This window comes from Spinacia oleracea, chromosome 2, assembly GCF_020520425.1.
Source record: "Spinacia oleracea cultivar Varoflay chromosome 2, BTI_SOV_V1, whole genome shotgun sequence".
In the NCBI taxonomy this organism is placed as follows: Eukaryota; Viridiplantae; Streptophyta; class Magnoliopsida; order Caryophyllales; family Amaranthaceae; genus Spinacia; species Spinacia oleracea.
Window position 1 is genome coordinate 22,213,639 of NC_079488.1, and position 18,773 is coordinate 22,232,411.

The 18,773-nt window shown below is 35.4% G+C and overlaps 1 protein-coding gene across 2 annotated transcripts; it reads left to right on the forward strand.

Moving 5' to 3' along the window:
- The first annotated feature begins 2,594 nt into the window (after positions 1 to 2,594).
- On the forward strand, positions 2,595 to 18,641 carry LOC110796788 (1-phosphatidylinositol-3-phosphate 5-kinase FAB1B). Of its 2 annotated transcripts, none has more exons than XM_022001871.2 (13): positions 2,595 to 2,836; positions 3,059 to 3,126; positions 3,224 to 4,016; positions 7,107 to 7,793; positions 8,193 to 8,346; positions 8,520 to 8,864; positions 10,296 to 11,141; positions 11,251 to 11,582; positions 14,290 to 14,413; positions 14,496 to 14,666; positions 15,257 to 16,717; positions 17,111 to 17,377; positions 18,161 to 18,641. In XM_022001871.2, the coding sequence occupies exons 3-13, from the start codon at positions 3,400 to 3,402 to the stop codon at positions 18,476 to 18,478; spliced, it is 5,322 nt and encodes a 1,773-aa protein (XP_021857563.2). In that variant the 5' UTR covers positions 2,595 to 2,836; positions 3,059 to 3,126; positions 3,224 to 3,399; the 3' UTR covers positions 18,479 to 18,641. The 2 variants fall into 2 exon arrangements, with proteins under 2 accessions (XP_021857563.2, XP_021857562.2); XM_022001870.2 differs by having other exon boundaries at positions 3,091 to 3,126.
- The last annotated feature ends 132 nt before the right edge of the window (positions 18,642 to 18,773 follow it).

Consider the following 18,773-nt stretch of genomic DNA (forward strand, 5'->3'; position numbering starts at 1 on the left):
AAAATAAATCTAAAATAAAATTCATCCAAAATCAAACACTAATCTAAAATAAAATAAATAAAATTCAATTTAAAATCAAAACATTAATCCAATATTAGAGCGCCACGTAGAAAAATCTAATGGTTTCGCCCAATGAAAAATAATATTTCAAAATTAATTTTGAATTAAAAAAGTCGAGTGCCACGTAGATAAATGATTAAGTGACACGTAGATACTTTTTATTAATTAATTATTAATATTACGCATATACAATTTCATCCAAAAACAAACACTCTCATAATATAAAAAAATCTAAAATGAAATTCAATGCAAAATAAAAAAAACTAATCTAATCTAATATATAAAAGTTTATTTTTGAATTAAAAAAATCAAGTGCCACGTAGATAATTAATTAGGTGCCATGTAGATATTTTAATTAATTAATTACTATATACAACTCCATCTAAAATCAAACACTCAAATAATTAAAAAATAAATCTGAAATAAAATTCATCCAAAATCAAACACTAATCTAAAATAAAATAAATAAAATTCAATTTAAAATCAAAACATTAATCCAATATTAGAGCGCCACGTAGAAAAATCTAATGGTTTCGCCCAATGAAAAATAATATTTCAAAATTAATTTTGAATTAAAAAAATCGAGTGCCACGTAGATAAATGATTAAGTGACACGTAGATACTTTTTATTAATTAATTATTAATATTACGCATATACAATTTCATCCAAAAACAAACACTCTCATAATATAAAAAAATCTAAAATGAAATTCAATGCAAAATAAATAAAAAACTAATCTAATATATATATATATATATATATATATATATATATATATATATATATATATATATATATATATATATATATATATATATATATATATATATATATATATATATATATATATATATAAATATATATATATATTAAAGGAGGCATATTTGCTGAAATATTAGAGCGCCACCTAGGATTACTAATGGTTTCAGCCAATGAAAAATAAGATTTCTAATTTATTTTTGAATTAAAAAAATCGATTGACACGTAGATAATTAGGTGCCACGTAGATATTTTAATTAATTAATTGTTAATATATACAAGAAAAATTTGGTAATATTAATCCAACCTTTGGCCGATTTTCTTTTATTAATCTCACCTACGATATATTTCTTAATAATCCCACCTTTACTACCCAACGACTTTTATTGGGCTTAAGTGACCTATAACCGGTGAAAAAGTCAACGAGATGGTGATGAATTGATGATGATGATTGAATATATCAAGAGATGGTACTTCCATGTAGGGTTATATTACCGCTTACAACAGGTTTATGACCTGTTAGGCCCAATAAAAGTAGTTGGGTAGTAAATGTGGGATTTTAAAAAAATATGTTGTAGGTGGGGTTAATAAAAGAAAATCAGCCAAAGGTTGGATTAATATTACCAAATTTTCCTATATACAACTCCATCTAAAATCAAACACTCTAAAAATTAAAAAATAAATCTAAAATAAAAGTCATCCAAAACCAAACACTAATTTAATAAATAAAATTTAATTTAAAATCAAACATTAATCCAATATTAGAGCGCCACGTAGGAAATATAATGGTTTCCGCCAATGAAAAATAAGTATTCAAAATTAATTTTGAATTAAAAAGTTCGAGTGTCACATAGATAAATAATTAATTGTCACGTAGAAATTTTTATCAATTAATTATTCATATTACGTATATACAATCCTAACACTTATAAAGCTTAGAGCATTTACGGTTTCACCCTTCCATTGCTATACAAAATGTATTGTTTTCGTTGGGTATAATTTCCTATATATTGTACCTTCGAACTATCAATTAAAACGCATATGGTTTCTATTTTCCGTTACATGTAAATCCAACATCTAACTTTAACATATCATTTCTAGCATATACCATAAATTGTAAGTTCCTAACTTTTAAGTAACATTTTTACAAAAATAATTTTGTATACCTTGGGGTATCGTGCGCGCTAGCGCACGATCCAACAAATAGTTTCATAAAAAAAACAAACACTCTCATAATTAAAAAAGAAAAAACTAAAATGAAATTCAATGAAAAATAAAAATAAAAAACTAATCTAATATAATATATTAATTGGTATATATATATAGCAGTTTTATTTAAAATATAACAATTTAATAGAATCCGTGCATCGCACGGGCTAAAATCTAGTAATAATAAAAAAAGACGAACTTCGTTTTTATCCGACTCGAACGATAAGGTTCTATCCGACGCAGGCGATAAATTCGTAATTAAGTTTTATTCATATTGTAAAATGAAAATGAATTTTAGAACAACTATACTTCTGTTAATCGTTTCGTTGTAGTAAAGGAGTAGCAAAGATGATAAGGATTTGCCACGTGGTAAAAGCAACAATAAAATGTAAAAATAGACGGGTTGGTCAACACGAAAAACACAACGGCAAAGATGAAGATGACTCAACACTTCCTTTTCCAATGGACTCTAATGATTCTTGTGATTACAGTTAATACTATTTTAACTTTTCCAATCGACCTAATTTTATTATTTATTTATTCCCAAATACACAAAATTTATCCAAAAATACAATTAAACATTTTCTGGCTACCATTTGTTTCCTAGTATCCCCACTTTATTTTATGTTATTTTCACCAATCCAAAATTAAAAAAATACAAAAAATTTAAATTGTGCGGTGCTCTCTGATACGGAACTCACTTGGTGTTCTTTTCCTGATCTTTTTTAATCAATTAAATTGATTACTCATTCAATCAAGAGAAGAAGAAAAAGTGAGAAATTTCGTGAAAATTGTTAATTTCATAAGGTAATAATTTATTTATTTGTTTTTGGGTTTTGAAATTCAATGCATTTTATAATTTTTCTGTTTAAATTGATACTTGGGAGCTTTGATTTTGAGTTTTTTGTGGCGATTGCGGAAATGGGTAATTTCAATTTTCAATTTTTTGATATTACATAGTTTGTGGAGTGAATTAATTTGGATCTTTTTTGATATTTCTGAAACTGGGTTTATGTTTAAACTTTTTAGGTAATTTTTTTGGCTTTTTGGGGATTTTGCAGATTTTCTAGCTAATTGCTTGCTCTTTCTGCTCGAAGGTAGGTGTCGAATTCCCAATTTTATAGTTTATTAAAGGTTTTATTGCTAGTCATGATTCAAACATGCATGTATTCTTTTTGTAAACTTTCATTACAGGTGATTTTAGTTGCTGGGTATTGCATTGCTGATCATATAGTTGTAGTAACCTGGGTTGGCTGGAACTGTGGAAGTAGAACTAATTGAATAAAATTTTAGCTCTTGCTACTATTGGGGTCTGGGTAGAATGAGAATATGATTATGAGACTGGTCGGGGGATATTTTCGACGTTGTCGATGGATTCCCCTGACAAAAAATTATTGGGCATTGTGAATTTTTGGAGTCCTAGAAAATGCGAGCCAACCAATGTGTCGAGGGATTTTTGGATGCCGGATCAGAGTTGTAGGGTGTGTTATGAGTGTGACACCCTCTTCACCACATTTCACAGAAGGCACCATTGCCGGGTCTGTGGCCGAGTTTTCTGTGGGAAGTGTACAGCACACTCAATTCCAGTCCATCCGGAAGAGTCCACGAGTGATCGAGAGGACAGTAAAAGAATTAGGGTTTGTAACTATTGCTTTGGGCAATGGGAGCAAAGATTGGTAACAGATAATCATGAAACTGCTGGTGCTTCTTCTAGTCCAGAACTTAGTCCATCTCCTTCAGCAATTAGCTTGGGGAGTATTAACACCAGCTTTACTGGTGATAGCAGCACTACAGTAAGTTCAATGGCCTACTCAACTGGACCATACGAGCATGTGACACATGGTTCTTCTATGAGTTTTGAACAATCTTCGCAAACAGGACAACGTAATAAAGGCAGTGGAGCATCCGATCCAATCAGCATAAATACGTATGTGGATGTTGGAGATCTATCTTCCAATGCTAATCGGTATGGATTATGCGAAAATAGGTACTGTTTTGCTTCTGGGACCTCTACAGTTTTTTCTTTAATGGAATCATTAGGTGCTGGTTTTTTTTTCCTTCCCGTAATTTGCTTTGCTGTTCTAGCCCATCATACTGTCATAGTATGCTTGAAATGTATACTTGGAATGTAAGATGATACTGGCAATATCAGTCGATTCAGAGCAGTCCTTCGTGAATCGAGAACAAGTTTAAACTATGATTTTCATCCCACGATGTTCTTATTTTACTTTATTGTGATTTTCTTTCTGTAGTTTAGGTGATGGTGTAGTTGGGATTGGGGAAAAGGGGGAATGTTTGTTATCTGAATTCTAAAGTGCACCATTGTTTTCAGAGCACAATAAATGCTCAGGTGTATGGCCAACTTTTCAGATAGACCTTTAATTTCTACACTTAATCATACTGCGTAAAAGGTTATACCTACCAGAACAGTTATTTTAGTGAGCTTGTCAAACTCACTTTACGTGATGGATCAATTTCAGATCCTCCTAGATCACGATGCCATTTCCTTGTTCTACAGTGGAGAGTATTTAATAAAAACTTGGTTGGATTGGTTGGTGATAATTGCATTCATGTAATGCCCTTATCTCAATGATTTGTTCATACCCATTTCTGTTTATCATTGAGTAATTGCATTGCCAATATTGATCAGAAATGAAAAGGTTCTGGAAGAATGAGCCCTTAAAAGTATGAACAACTAAAATAGGTAACTGGGGAAGAAAATATCAAGAAATATGTAAACCAAGCTTCCTTCCTTGGACAGTGTCTTCCTTGCTCCTATGCCTACCATGCCTTTCAGTTGTTTCTGGCTGTTTGTTCTTCTTGTAAGGTCAGGAAGCAGGGTTTTTTAAAATTTGATTCTCTTAGGGGGTGTTTGGTTGGACCCAAAGGAATGAATTGGAATGGATGTTATACCAAGATATTTGGAACTGATATTTGGTTGAGTTATCATGGTATGGAACAATGAAACCTCATACCCTCTGGTTTCAAATCCCCCCCCCCCCCCCCTCCCCCCTCAACCCCCTGAACCTCACTCTACCCTCTCCCTAAGATTGAGATTCAATTACAGTCTCTTTCTTCTCTCTCTTTCATCTGTTTACCTTTCCTCACACTTCCACTGTTTTGTATCTTTCTTCTACTCTAGCAGCACCATATCTAGGGATGGCAGCGGGTCCAGGACCCTACCCGGACCCTGTCAGACCCTACCCTAAAATTAGGGTATGGATCTTTATTTTTTAGACCCTATAGGGTAAGGGTAGGGTATGGGCATATGCTGTTTTTTTTAGGGTAGGGTAAGGGTCTTAATTTTTCAGACCCGTACCCTACCCATACCCTACCCGCGGACCCTTTAGACCCATACCCTACCCATACCCTATATTTAGACCCGCTTAAATTTTGTTATTTTTATGTACTTCACTTTTTTGTTGGATCTTGATGATGAAGTAGATGATGATATGGACGATAACTACTACTAAAGTACTAAATGGATGCCTATTTAGTAACATTAATGTTGTGTAGTTAAGAATGTGGGATTTTGTAATTATGAGCTTCGTACTTTAAAATGTATTGTGTTTAAGGAAAGACAAGGATAATTTTTGAAGACTAGCTATTTATTTGTTTTAAAATGCCTTATTAATCGTTGTTCTTGTATTATTTTTGCATATTACATATAATTACATACAAAAAAGGAAATAAAAGTTTTAGTTTTACGCGGACCCGTATAAGACCCTAGACCCTACCCATACCCTGTCGGACCCATAGGGTCCGGGTAAGGGTCTTATAATTTTAGACCCTATAGGGTAAGGGTAGGGTATGGGTATATATCAAAAAGTTAGGGTCCGAGTCCGGGTATTACTAGACCCTACCCAGACCCATTTCCTTGTTCTACAGTCGGGAGTATTTGATAAAAACTTGGTTGGATTGGTTGGTGATAATTGCATTCATGTAATGCCCTTATCTCAATGATTTGTTCATACCCATTTCTGTTTATCATTGAGTAATTGCATTGCCAATATTGATCAGAAATGAAAAGGTTCTGGAAGAATGAGCCCTTAAAAGTATGAACAACTAAAATAGGTAACTGGGGAAGAAAATATCAAGAAATATGTAAACCAAGCTTCCTTCCTTGGACAGTGTCTTCCTTGCTCCTATGCCTACCATGCCTTTCAGTTGTTTCTGGCTGTTTGTTCTTCTTGTAAGGTCAGGAAGCAGGGTTTTTTAAAATTTGATTCTCTTAGGGGGTGTTTGGTTGGACCCAAAGGAATGAATTGGAATGGATGTTATACCAAGATATTTGGAACTGATATTTGGTTGAGTTATCATGGTATGGAACAATGAAACCTCATACCCTCTGGTTTCAAATCCCCCCCCCCCCCCCCCCTCCCCCCTCAACCCCCTGAACCTCACTCTACCCTCTCCCTAAGATTGAGATTCAATTACAGTCTCTTTCTTCTCTCTCTTTCATCTGTTTACCTTTCCTCACACTTCCACTGTTTTGTATCTTTCTTCTACTCTAGCAGCACCATATCCAAAAAGCTGATTATTTTTCTCTCTCCTATTTATGTTATTATCTCTGGCGCCGGCAAAATCGCCAATTTTTTCATAATCTAAATTTGTTTTTTGAATGAAAATATGTACGCTCATGAGTCTAAGAATTCAAGATATAATGCACCAAAAAAAGATTGGAAACGGGGGGGGGGGGGTGGGTGGGGGGTATGTGTTCAGGAAAAAAGTGCTGCTTATATTGTCAGTTGAATTCTCGTTTTAAATATGATACATAATCTTAAATTGGAGCTTTCCTGTGTATTTTTCAAATTAGCTACCTGCCAAACTCAAGGGATTGTATCTTTCTGAGGTGGTGCCAAACTCACCGGACATGGTCAATTGGTCATGTAATACTGGCCAAAACTATAAAGTCAGTTGTGTGTATTCAATGTTATCTGGCACTTAGTTTACTGACTTTGCCTGATCTGTTGTCATGTCCTACCATATTCTTCGGAATCAGATCACACTTTTGTTCACATCGTGCTTGCACGTTCTCTTGATAATTTGCTATTTGGTTGCGGCTTTTTTTTCTTAGGAGTGATGACGAGGAAAATGAAAATGGGGAGTACTATGGTGCTGTTAATTTTGATGAAGTTGACAATAAATATCAATCACATAAAGGAGATTTTGATGGAGAAGGCGATGATAGACGAGCTGTTAGTCCTTTGTCTTCTGTGGGTTTTGGTTCAGAGTTTCTGGAAGGAATTAAGGGTTCTGCGATTGAACCAGGCATTCCCAATAATAATGACGAATCTGAAGCTTCTCTTTATGAGATTGAGAGTGCAGATATAGAAAATTTGGATTTTGAGAACAATGGGATACTTTGGATTCCTCCAGAGCCTGAAGATGAAGACGATGACAGAGACGCCGATCTTTTTGATGACGAGGACGATGGTGATGCGGCTGGAGAATGGGGATATCAGAGCTCTTCGAGTAGCTTCGCCGGTGACCTTCAACAGAGGGAAAAAGCAAACGAGGAACATCGGAAAGCTATGAGGAATGTGGTTGGTGGGCATTTTAGAGCACTGATAACTCAGCTTTTGCAAGTAGAAAATCTTCCTGTTCAAGATGATTACGATAAAGAAAACTGGCTGGACATAATCACCTCTCTGTCATGGGAGGCTGCTTCACTTCTTAAGCCAGACATGTCTAAAGGTAGTGGGATGGATCCTGGTGGGTATGTAAAAGTGAAATGCCTGGCATGTGGGAAACGAAGTGACAGGTTAGTTCATTTTTTGATATTCTTATCTAGTTACTTTGTAAGTTTTTGTCCATTTTGTGCCCTTTAGTTAGACCTTCTCAGGCTAATCCAGAATAGTCTGTCTGCCACTTAAGGGTTAAATATCTGGCCTCCCAAATATCTTTTTCTTAGGAGATTTTGTTTGTAATAATGTCTTCAACATAAAAAAACGAGGCTTCTTCTCCTGATGCCACATTATACTTGCTTAAAACCTGAGGCTTCTTTTAATGTAATTGCACTTTTTTTAGTCCTTTTGACCATATAAAATTGTCAGAGAAGGCTAAAGTAAAAAGTTTTGTTAATCCTTTTAGACAAGCTAGCATGTAGGTCATATCATCTCCATATCCCCTCACTTATTTTTCCGGCTTTATTTTCTGTTAGTGTGGTGGTCAAAGGAGTTGTTTGTAAGAAGAATGTTGCTCATCGGCGTATGACTTCAAAGTTTGATAGACCACGCCTTTTAATCCTTGGAGGGGCTTTGGAGTATCAGCGGGTCTCTGCCCACTTATCAAGCTTTGACACATTATTGCAGCAGGTTCTGATTGTGTTTATTCGTTTTCTTCTATATTAGCTTTTATGATCATGACGTTTTAAGGGATCATTCTCTTCGTTAAGTGTGAATTGTTTTTTTTGAAATTTTTGTAATGGTTTAACCATATTTTATAGTTTTTTGATTCCTTGATTAACGTACTTTTCACCCATATTTAGGAAATGGATCATCTGAAGATGGCTGTTGCAAAAATTAGTGCTCATAATCCCAATATCTTATTGGTGGAGAAGTCTGTATCACGATTTGCCCAAGAGTATCTTCTTGAAAAAAACATATCTCTTGTATTGAATATCAAGAGGCCGCTCCTAGAGCGTATTGCTCGCTGCTCTGGTGCTCAAATTGTTCCCTCTATTGACCATCTTAAGTCCCAGATATTGGGGTATTGTGAATCTTTCCATGTGGAGAAGTACTTTGAGGAACATGGAAGTGCTGGTCAAGGTGGGAAGAAACTGACAAAGACCTTGATGTTTTTTGAGGAGTGTCCAAAACCTTTGGGATGTACTGTAAGTTCAACAGTCTTTTGCGTAAATAGATTTTGTGTGACTATTGTGCTCCAGCTTTACTAGTTAAACTGCGTTTATGTTTATTTGTCTTTAATTGTTGTAGGGACCTTGTCTTTAATTGCTATTTGTTAGCAAGCTTTAAAGTATGGGCTCTATTTTGTACCTACCTTTATTTAGTCTTCTAATGTATACAATACGGTGGGTCATTAAATTTATACCAGGCATTGGTGTTATTACTCCTAAGTCCTAACATTATATTTAGTTTGGGCTCGTTTTTCAACATAGTGACTAAATCTGCCATTTCTTGAAATTTCCTTTCCGGTTTCAAAATCTTTTTGCAATGTGCATCTCCCTGTCAGTCATGGAATAGTTGTAATAAACAACAAAAAAACAATGGGTCATGTAACATGTTCAGGAATAAAATCTTATTGGAGCTGTCCATTTCCGGTTCATCTTTTGGATCCATATGACATTTTGGACTTGATGAAATATGATGAATTTAGTCAGTACTCCATTCTTAAAAATGTTTCCTATTTGGTGGAAAACACGGGTATTAAGAAATTGCATGTGTGTGTAAGAAAAAACAATTGTTGTTGTGTACTCCCTCCATTCCTAAATGATGTTCCTATTTGGAGTTTGGGGTGGAAAATAAGAAAATGAAATCTTATAATGATTGGGTGTAAGAGTAATGATTGGGTGTAAGAAAAAGTAATAAATAAATGAAGGAAAGTAGTAAAGAAATGAAGGAGAGAGGAGATATTTTTATTAAAGTAATAAAAAATCATAAAAGTGGGGTTGGTGGGTGAATGGGGAAATGTGAATGAATTAAATAAGGGATGATGTGGAAATTTATGGTAAAAAGTCATGTCCAAAAATAGAAACAAGAACATCAAAAGGAACGACATTTATAGAAACAGGAAGATCATTTAGGAATGGAGGGAGTACTTGTATTGGGAAGGTACAAAATTTAATGGTTGTTTGATGAAAAAGTACAACTAAAATTGGATGTGGGATTGTGGGGATGGTTGGGTGGGAAAAAGGAAGTGTGTAAGAAAAAACAATCATGTTTTATTTTTTAATTATTCTTTTGGCACAAATTTCTGGAAAAGTGGAAAGAATTATATGGGTTAAAATAAAAATAAAGTGAAACAGGAAACGTTTTTTGGGAACCCCGATTAGGAAAACAGGAAACGTTTTTAAGAATGGAGGAGTACTTTGTAATTACTTGATTATCCTGAATATGTTAGCCATTTCAAAAAACTATCTTGAAGAATTCCTGAAATAGTGAAATGAATATTCTTTTGTTCAGATCTTGATCTAAATGTCCATGTCCCCAAGAGTGTTGTTAGGCTTTGCAGTTTGCACCATTGCTGTTATATACTTGTTTGTTCAATTTTATTTTACCAATTGGATTTGCTTGCCTTATTTCAGATCTTGCTCAAAGGAGCTTCCGGAGATGAGTTGAAAAAAGTGAAACATGTTGTCCAGTATGGAATTTTTGCTGCATATCATTTGGCTTTAGAAACATCTTATCTTGCTGATGAAGGTGCTTCACTGCCGGAACTTCCTTTGAAGTCCCCAATAACTGTTGCATTACCTGACAAAACATTAGACATTAGTAGATCAATATCCACTATAGCTGATCTTGTTACCCCAACAAGTGAAGACAGTCATCTGATTTCACATGTGCCGTCATTTATCACTGCAAATACCGTTTCTACATCAGAAAGGAATGCGTCAAGCTGTATGACCAAATTGGAATCTTCCTCAGATTCTGTGACATCAACTGTTGATGGCCCTTTGGGCTCATCATTATATGATGTCCCTAATTCTATTTGTAATGATCAAGATGGAGTTTCAGAGCACGTCAGCAGAATAGGTGTGGAACAATTTCCAGAAAGCCATTCCATATCTGTAAAACCAGATGAATGCCTTCATGATGACTATGCAATTGCTAGTTCGTTCAGATCGTCAGTACCATTTAGACAGAGTGTTCTCAAGAGGGATGATGATGGTAGTACATTATCTGAACCTGATCCCAAGAATTCATCAAATCTGTTGGATTCAAACAATGGGGAACAAAATGAGAAAGTGCAACAGTTGAAGCAAGGATTTCAACTCCCACCTTCTGATGGTCAGAGCATATTGGTGTCTTTAACGACACGCTGTGTCTGGAAGGGAGTCGTGTGTGAGAGGGCACATCTTTTCCGTATCAAGTACTATCGGACCTTTGACAAGCCTTTAGGACGGTTTTTGCAGGATGATTTGTTTGATCAGGTATAGCTCTTCAAATTGTTAAATAATATCTGCTTTCGCTAGTCTGGAAATACAAACCCCTGCCTAATTCTTTGACTAAAAGTGCTTATTTGTATTTGTATAATTGAAGAGCTACCTTTGCCGTGTTTGTGAGATGCCGTCAGAAGCACATATTCATTGTTACACCCACCAACAAGGGAGCCTTACTATTTCTGTGAGAAAGCTTACTGAGTTTCCATTACCTGGGGAAAGGGACGGAAAAATCTTTATGTGGCATAGGTGCCTTCGATGTCCCCGAGTCAATGGATTTCCTCCTGCTACTAGAAGAGTTGTTATGTCAGATGCAGCGTGGGGACTGTCATTTGGAAAATTCTTAGAACTCAGCTTTTCAAATCATGCAGCTGCTAGCAGAGTTGCTAGTTGTGGCCATTCTCTTCACAAGGATTGTCTTAGATTCTACGGGTATGCATCTAATCACTGATCCTACATAAGGCCTTTTTTTGTTTTTTCTTTAAAGTGATTATGCTAGAGAAGGTCATAGATGGCCTTGTGAGTTCTCCAGAATTCAATTCCATTTGTTTAAATTGTCTAGATCATGCTGCATTTTACCTTTCTTTGGTCAGGACAGTTGGAAAAAATTTGATCAACAAACAGAGAATCTTTAAGATAACACTGTAGTGTGGTTTACGAAAAGGATGCTTGCTCTGATTTGAGGACATGAACTTGATGTTAGCTACTACAATTGTGATTACTACATACCTAAATAACTTAATGTATAAGTAGCAGAAACAACAGCTACAAAAGATCAACAATAACAGTAATAACCATCAACCAAAATGGACTTTTCTGTTTGCAAGTACTTTGGAGGCCTAATTGTACTGCAGGCCCTATCTAGACTAAACTTACCATGTGGCTGATTTCAGAAGACCCATAGGCCGTGGAAAACAATCTTCATAAGTGCTTTTGTTCAAAGAAATGCTTGAGGAGGTACTAGATAACTAGTAAGTAGTAACTGTCTGTCTGTCTATCTGTCCGGACAATGACATTTTTTTGTGAAATAACGACATAAATAATAGCAAACTCATACAAATAAATAGGCATTATTAACACTCAATGGCAAGGATTGCCATGATGCGACATGTCACTATTAGTTGGGAAGTGACTTGTCGCCACACATAGATAGATAATGTTTCTTTGCAAAAAATGGACAATTGTTAATGTCAGTACCTGAACTCATGACCTCATATTTTGTAAAGTAAAACTCTAACCATCACTCCAACGACACAACTCGTGATAATAATGTCATTAAACAAATATACAAGTCATACTTCTTGTTTAAAGCTTTTATGCTCCACTTTTACAAATTAACAAATGAATACTATTTTTTTTCCATTTACAATTATCTACACCTAAAAGGGTTTAATGTTATGAAAAGTATTGCAACTTTTTTTTTTCCTTTTTCGGTTAAGCATAAAAAATTGTAGGCTACAAAATACTTCGTGTATGATTTTCTAGCTTAATGTACCATTTGCAGTGTATGAATTTCTTATAATTGGAGAATTGAAAATTCATTCTTAGACCTTATCAATTAAACCACTCTAATACATAATTTGCTAAGATGGTTACCCCTAAAATTTGTACTCCCTTCATAGTTTTTAGGAGTTACATGTTGACCAACACAAGTATTAAGAAAGGAGAGTTGAATGTAATATAATCCTAAAGAAAGTGGGGGATGAAGTAAGTAATAAACAAATAGAAAAAATATAGTGGGATAAGTATTTTAATCAAAGAAGAGGAGTTTATTATAGTAGTGGTCCCCATAGGAAAAGAAGATGTATTAAATAATGGGGGAGTGGGGTAGGAAACTTACCAAAATAGAAATATAACACCTAAATAAATACGGCCGAAAGTGGTACATGTAACCCCTAAAAGAATACAGAGGGAGTATTCAAACACAATTACAAAAATACAAAATTATGTAAACTTCAAAGTAATCCGAATAAAATATTTGCTCAAACTATTATACTGCAATATTATAATCTCAAAATTTAGATATTTTTTTTGCGTAATTTTTCATAAATATTAATTTTCAAATCACCTACAACGACCCGAGGCATCGCCAGAGCCAATAACTAGTTGATATATAAAACCTAATCAGCTGTTAATTGATAAGGTAGTAAGCCTGAAAAGAACCTCAACTAAGGTAAGTGTAAGCTAGTTTCGTCGATTATTTGGTGTGTACTTGGAAGTTGTAAGGAGAATCCACAGATTTCTGAGGCGAAAGCCTTACCATTTGAAGTGTTCGTATTATTTTTTGAGGATATTGTACAGTTGCAGTCAAGAGATTCGATATGAGAATGAATTTTCTTTCCTTGATTTCGACCACAAGACTATGCATGATTACATAGATTGAGGACCTGTGTATATTTGGCTAAAGAGATTTTTGGGATAGAAAACTTGTAACTTGTTGATTTGATATTTTTTTTTTTCTGTTTCTAACCCTCCTTTTCTATAGGGATTGGTAACTTGACATCCATTTGGTGCCTCTTTAATTCAATTCATTATCACCTATCCAAAACAAGAAAGAAAAGGGAATGCATATATATGAAGCGGCTATGAGTAGGAAATCAACAATCTTATTTTGCTAACTAATTTCACTCTTTTGCGTGTTAAAAACCTTGTTTTAACATCACTTGCTCTGATTACCTTAGGCCCTTTTAAAGACATTGATTTACTAGTTCTGAGAAATGTTAGATGCATTTTCTTATCCCACTTCTTCCGAGGAGCTTATTTTCTAAGTGTGCTAATTATATGTTGATTGCTTTTATTGCTGTGTTGTGTGAGGATGTCTATTGGGGTTTGTAATTCATTAAACATTATCATTTATGATAGTTATTGTGTAGGTAATTCACTGTGAAGTAGTTTACCCCCTTCATCTCCTTCTCAATCCATCTCTCTTTTCCGTCTGTAGTGCGTGCTCTTTTCTTGATATTGGAATTTTGAAAGTGCTTCTTTGATAGTCCTGGGGTATATAACTAGGGACACTCCTGAGTTTATTTAGAATTTGTAGGGTGTAAAAGAAGTTTTAAAGGTTTTTTTTAAACAGTATTATTAGCAGATTGGACAGCATTGATACTCAAGTTACATATTGCTGTGTTTTCTGATGCAGTTGTGGACGGATGGTTGCTTGCTTTCGCTATGCACCAATTGTTGTTCATTCTGTCTTCCTTCCACCATCAAACCTCGAGTTTACTTGTGCTAATCTGGAGTGGATCCAAAAAGAAGCAGTCGAGGTGGAAGATCCTTAGTAGTTTTACGGTCTTGTTGTATTTAAGTTACCTATCATTGTGTAATTGTTTTAAGTTGTTTTTGCAGGTAAGCGACCGGGCAGAGCTTCTATATACCGAAGTCTGCAATGCCGTTAATGAGATCTCGGATAAATTTTCGAGGTCGGGATTACTGGAAAGTAACACAAAAGCTTGTGGATTGAGAAAACACATCATGGAACTAGAAAGGATGCTGAGGAAGGAAAAAGAAGAATTTGAGGTTCTCCCTGCAACACATTATTCTACTATTTAAAAAAAAAAAATTAAATTGTGTTTACCACTCCATTTCCTTCAAGTGTAATTCAACAAAAGTGAAGAAGAGAGTAACCAATAGGTAATAGGGAAATAAGAAGCCATAAAACATAAAAAAAAAATAAAAAAAATTAAATAGTATTTGGATGCACGTATAGGACTATAGGTATGTTAAAGGAGTATCTATTATGTAGGAAGACTCAACTGATCAGGATTGAACATCAAAATTACTCATTCTGCTGTTCTATTTCTAGACTTTCTGGTTGTAAAACAGAATACTTGAAATTCAACTGAACCCGTGTTTTCTTCTTTTCTTTCGTGCGAATTTATGGATATGAATGAATGAATTGCATAAATTTTGAACTTCCCTTACTTTCTTTAACTAAATATAAAATTTTACCGATCAGTAATAATAATGCCATCTGTTTTAATCTGGTATACATATGTTATCAGTTTGTCTCTATGTGTCACTGTTTATGTATATCATTACCTGACTTTGTGATCAACTTGTTTGGGGGGAATCATTTAGTCATTCATTGCCAATGTGGAATTTCACAGGAGTCCCTGCAAAAGACATTGCAAGCGGAAAGCCAAGCCGGGATCGACATTCTAGAAATTAATAGATTGAGGCGGCGTTTATTAATCCAATCTTATGTCTGGGATCAGCGGTTGATTCATACATCCAGTTTAGATGCAAAGATAACCCAGGGTGGGTCTAATAGTCTCTTCCTGAAATCAATGGAGGAAACCTCGAATGATGTTGAAAAGACTAATATAAATGCTGGGGGTGACGCAGAGAGAGAAGTGGGCAGCTACGGTTCTGTAATTGCAGATGGAAAGATTGGGACAGATCTTAGCCAAGGCCTCAACATCAAAGAATTTAATGAAAAGATGTGCAAGGAAGATCTCCATGGGATCAATACGGGTGATGCAGATCCGACTAATTCTGTAAATGCATTTCGGAGAGTTATTTCAGCTGGGCAATTCCCTATTGTGGTGAATTTATCTGATACTCTTGATGCAGCATGGATCGGTGAGAGTCATTTAGGTAGTATCAAGCCTACAGAGAATGATGCAGTAGATCCACCGAGTTTAGTCAGGTCAGTTGCAGCAAGTCCCAGGTCAGAGAAGCCCGCTGATGAGCCGGAGATTCATCGTTCTACTAGCTGTGCTTTGCCGGCCAAGAGTTTTGACTTTTCGGACAGTTCTACAAATTGGTTAAAGATGCCCTTTACGAACATCTATCAATCAAGTGGGAAAAATACTGCATGGAGTGCTCAAAAGCTTGATGCAGTAGGGGACTATAATCCAGTTTTTGTTTCTTCATTTCGTGAATTGGAACGCCAAAGTGGTGCCAGATTGCTGCTTCCTGTGGGTGTTGATGATACTGTAATACCTGTTTATGATGATGAGCCAACTAGTATCATAGCATATGCACTTGTATCACAAGATTATCGAACTCAGACTTCTGATGATCCCGAGATGAAAAAGGATTGGAATGACTCAACAGCTTCTTTGCCCCTCGTCAGTCTAGCAAGTTCCCTCTCCCTTCATTCACCAGCTGAATCATTTACTGGGTCAATGAAAAGCTTCGGGGCTTCTGAAGAAAGCTTTTTGTCAATGTCTGGGTCCAGAAACTCTCTCACATTGGATCCACTGTCCTACACCAAAGCTTTGCATGCTAGAGTTTCTTTTCAAGATAATGGTCCTCTTGGAAAAGTTAGATATACTGTCACTTGTTATTATGCGAAACGATTTGAGGCATTGAGAAAAATTTCCTGCCCTTCTGAGATGGATTTCATCAGATCTCTTAGCCGTTGTAAGAAATGGGGTGCACAAGGTGGAAAGAGCAATGTTTTTTTTGCCAAGTCTTTAGATGATAGATTTATAATCAAACAAGTTACTAAGACAGAGCTGGAGTCATTTATCAAGTTTGCACCTGCTTATTTTAAATATCTCTCCGAGTCTATCAACAGTTCCAGCCCCACCTGTCTGGCAAAGATTCTGGGCATTTATCAGGTATTATATACACACATCCTTTCAAACTCTGTGAGTCATTTAGTTATAGAATACTTCTGATCTTCTCATGCGAGTTGGATTTTGGGTTAATTCTACTACATTCGCCAAGTTCAATGTCCAAATAATAAATCATTTGTCTTAATTGCATGCTCCCTTTAAACGACAAACCATTGATTTTATGTCAAAAGAGGCTAGATCAAAGAGTTTAATTTTCCTTCTTTCTGTTTCATATGCTTCCTTTCTTCATCTTCTTTAGGTACCCCCCCTCCCCCCCTTCCACCATACATAAAACCCCCCATGACTAGATGCGAAATACCATGGTTTTCAATGTTTTCTTGTGGAATATTTGTATTCTAAACTCATTTTTTCTCCGTTCCTTTTGTTTCTTGAAAGGTTACATCCAAGCATATTAAAGGAGGGAGGGAGTCCAAGATGGATGTTTTGGTAATGGAGAATCTTTTGTTCCGGCGTAATGTTGTACGGCTTTATGATTTAAAAGGTTCTTGTAGATCACGGTACAATCCAGATTCCACTGGTGGAAACAAAGTTTTACTGGACCAGAACTTGATCGAGACAATGCCTACTTCTCCAATTTTTGTAGGGAACAAGGCAAAACGGCTGCTCGAACGAGCTGTTTGGAACGACACATCATTTCTAGCTGTAAGTTTGCATCTTTAAGCACATCTTGTTTCCTGAGATTGTTTGTTGTTAATATAATAAATTGTCTCTTTCTTGCTTAGGACCAGGAATATATATTACTTTGTATTTGGGAATCTTGAGCAGCATATTTGTTGTTTGAAGTTGCAACCTGAATGCATTTTAGGGAGATGATTTTGTTTTATATTCTCATGATTGAATTTATTCCTTGAATTTTTGGAACTTTATCCATGCTGGTGGGGGCCAGAAATCGCATGATTGCCCCGTCCTAAGCTTATGGTAGCGTGGCTTTGTTTTGCTTATTGGCAGTGGTTATTGGGTGGGTCGGGTCAGGTACGGTGCAGGCTGAAAGCAGGCCGGGAAATGAAAGGGTCAATTTAGCGGGTCACTAATGGGTGGGTCAAAGCGGGTTGTGGGTCAATAGCGGGTCAATAGTGCGCGGTTCAATAAACGAACAAGGAAAAAAGAAAAAAGGAGTCGTATGCCAATACAAGTGAATACAAAGCTATCCATATAACTATTTTAGTTTTCAAAATTATTGTGTTGACCCTGTCCAATAAAGGCCCTATCCAGTAAGAGCCCTACTGATAAGAACTCTATTAACATGACCCAAACCCTATATACCCATTTGGCTACCCTGTCCAGTAACCAGGTGTAGTAGTGGCTAGTTTGAATCTTTTGCCTCTTTCTAATTTAAGATCACGAATTGCTGTTCTTGTTCTTTTATTTAACTTTTTCGAAGCTTAATTGCCGTTGTTGATTGATGTCTCGTGACTATTTCTGCAGTCGGTTGATGTGATGGATTATTCTTTATTGGTTGGTATTGATGAAGAAAAACGCGAACTAGTTGTTGGTATAATTGATTTCATGAGGCAATATACATGGGACAAACACCTTGAGACTTGGGTGAAGACTTCTGGGATTCTTGGTGGACCGAAGAATGCACAACCAACAGTTATATCTCCAGATCAGTATAAGAAGCGATTTAGGAAAGCGATGACAACTTACTTTCTTATGGTACCTGATCAATGGTCTCCTCCAATGATCATCCCTAGTGAACCCTTGTTTGATCTTAATGAGGAGAAACAAGAAAATATATTGTAGCTTTACCTTGATTTGTTGTAGAAGTGAAATCCTTGAATTTGTCCAAATTATATAGTGTATAGTGTTCATTTCACAGCATTTTTGTTATGATTTCTGTTTATTTGTTTGATTCTTGTTATATTTGTTGATCCAAGTAGTTAATAAGAAAGGTTCTTTCATGCCATTTGACCTATTAAATATGTAATTCATAATTGTTTTCAGAAGATTGACGTCTTTATGGCTCGATGGAAAATGTTTTTCCATGGAAAACAATTTTCAAAGGAAAATATTTTGGTATGAATAGTAGATGGTTTAA

What these genes read in the sequence shown, in the direction of transcription:
- LOC110796788 (XM_022001871.2), top strand. Translation starts at nt 3,400, where the DNA reads ATGGATTCCCCTGACAAAAAATTATTGGGCATTGTGAATTTTTGGAGT. An exon ending in TATGGATTATGCGAAAATAG is followed by an intron (nt 4,017 to 7,106) that starts GTACTGTTTTGC and finishes TTTTTTTCTTAG; the next exon opens with GAGTGATGACGAGGAAAATG. An exon ending in TGTGGGAAACGAAGTGACAG is followed by an intron (nt 7,794 to 8,192) that starts GTTAGTTCATTT and finishes ATTTTCTGTTAG; the next exon opens with TGTGGTGGTCAAAGGAGTTG.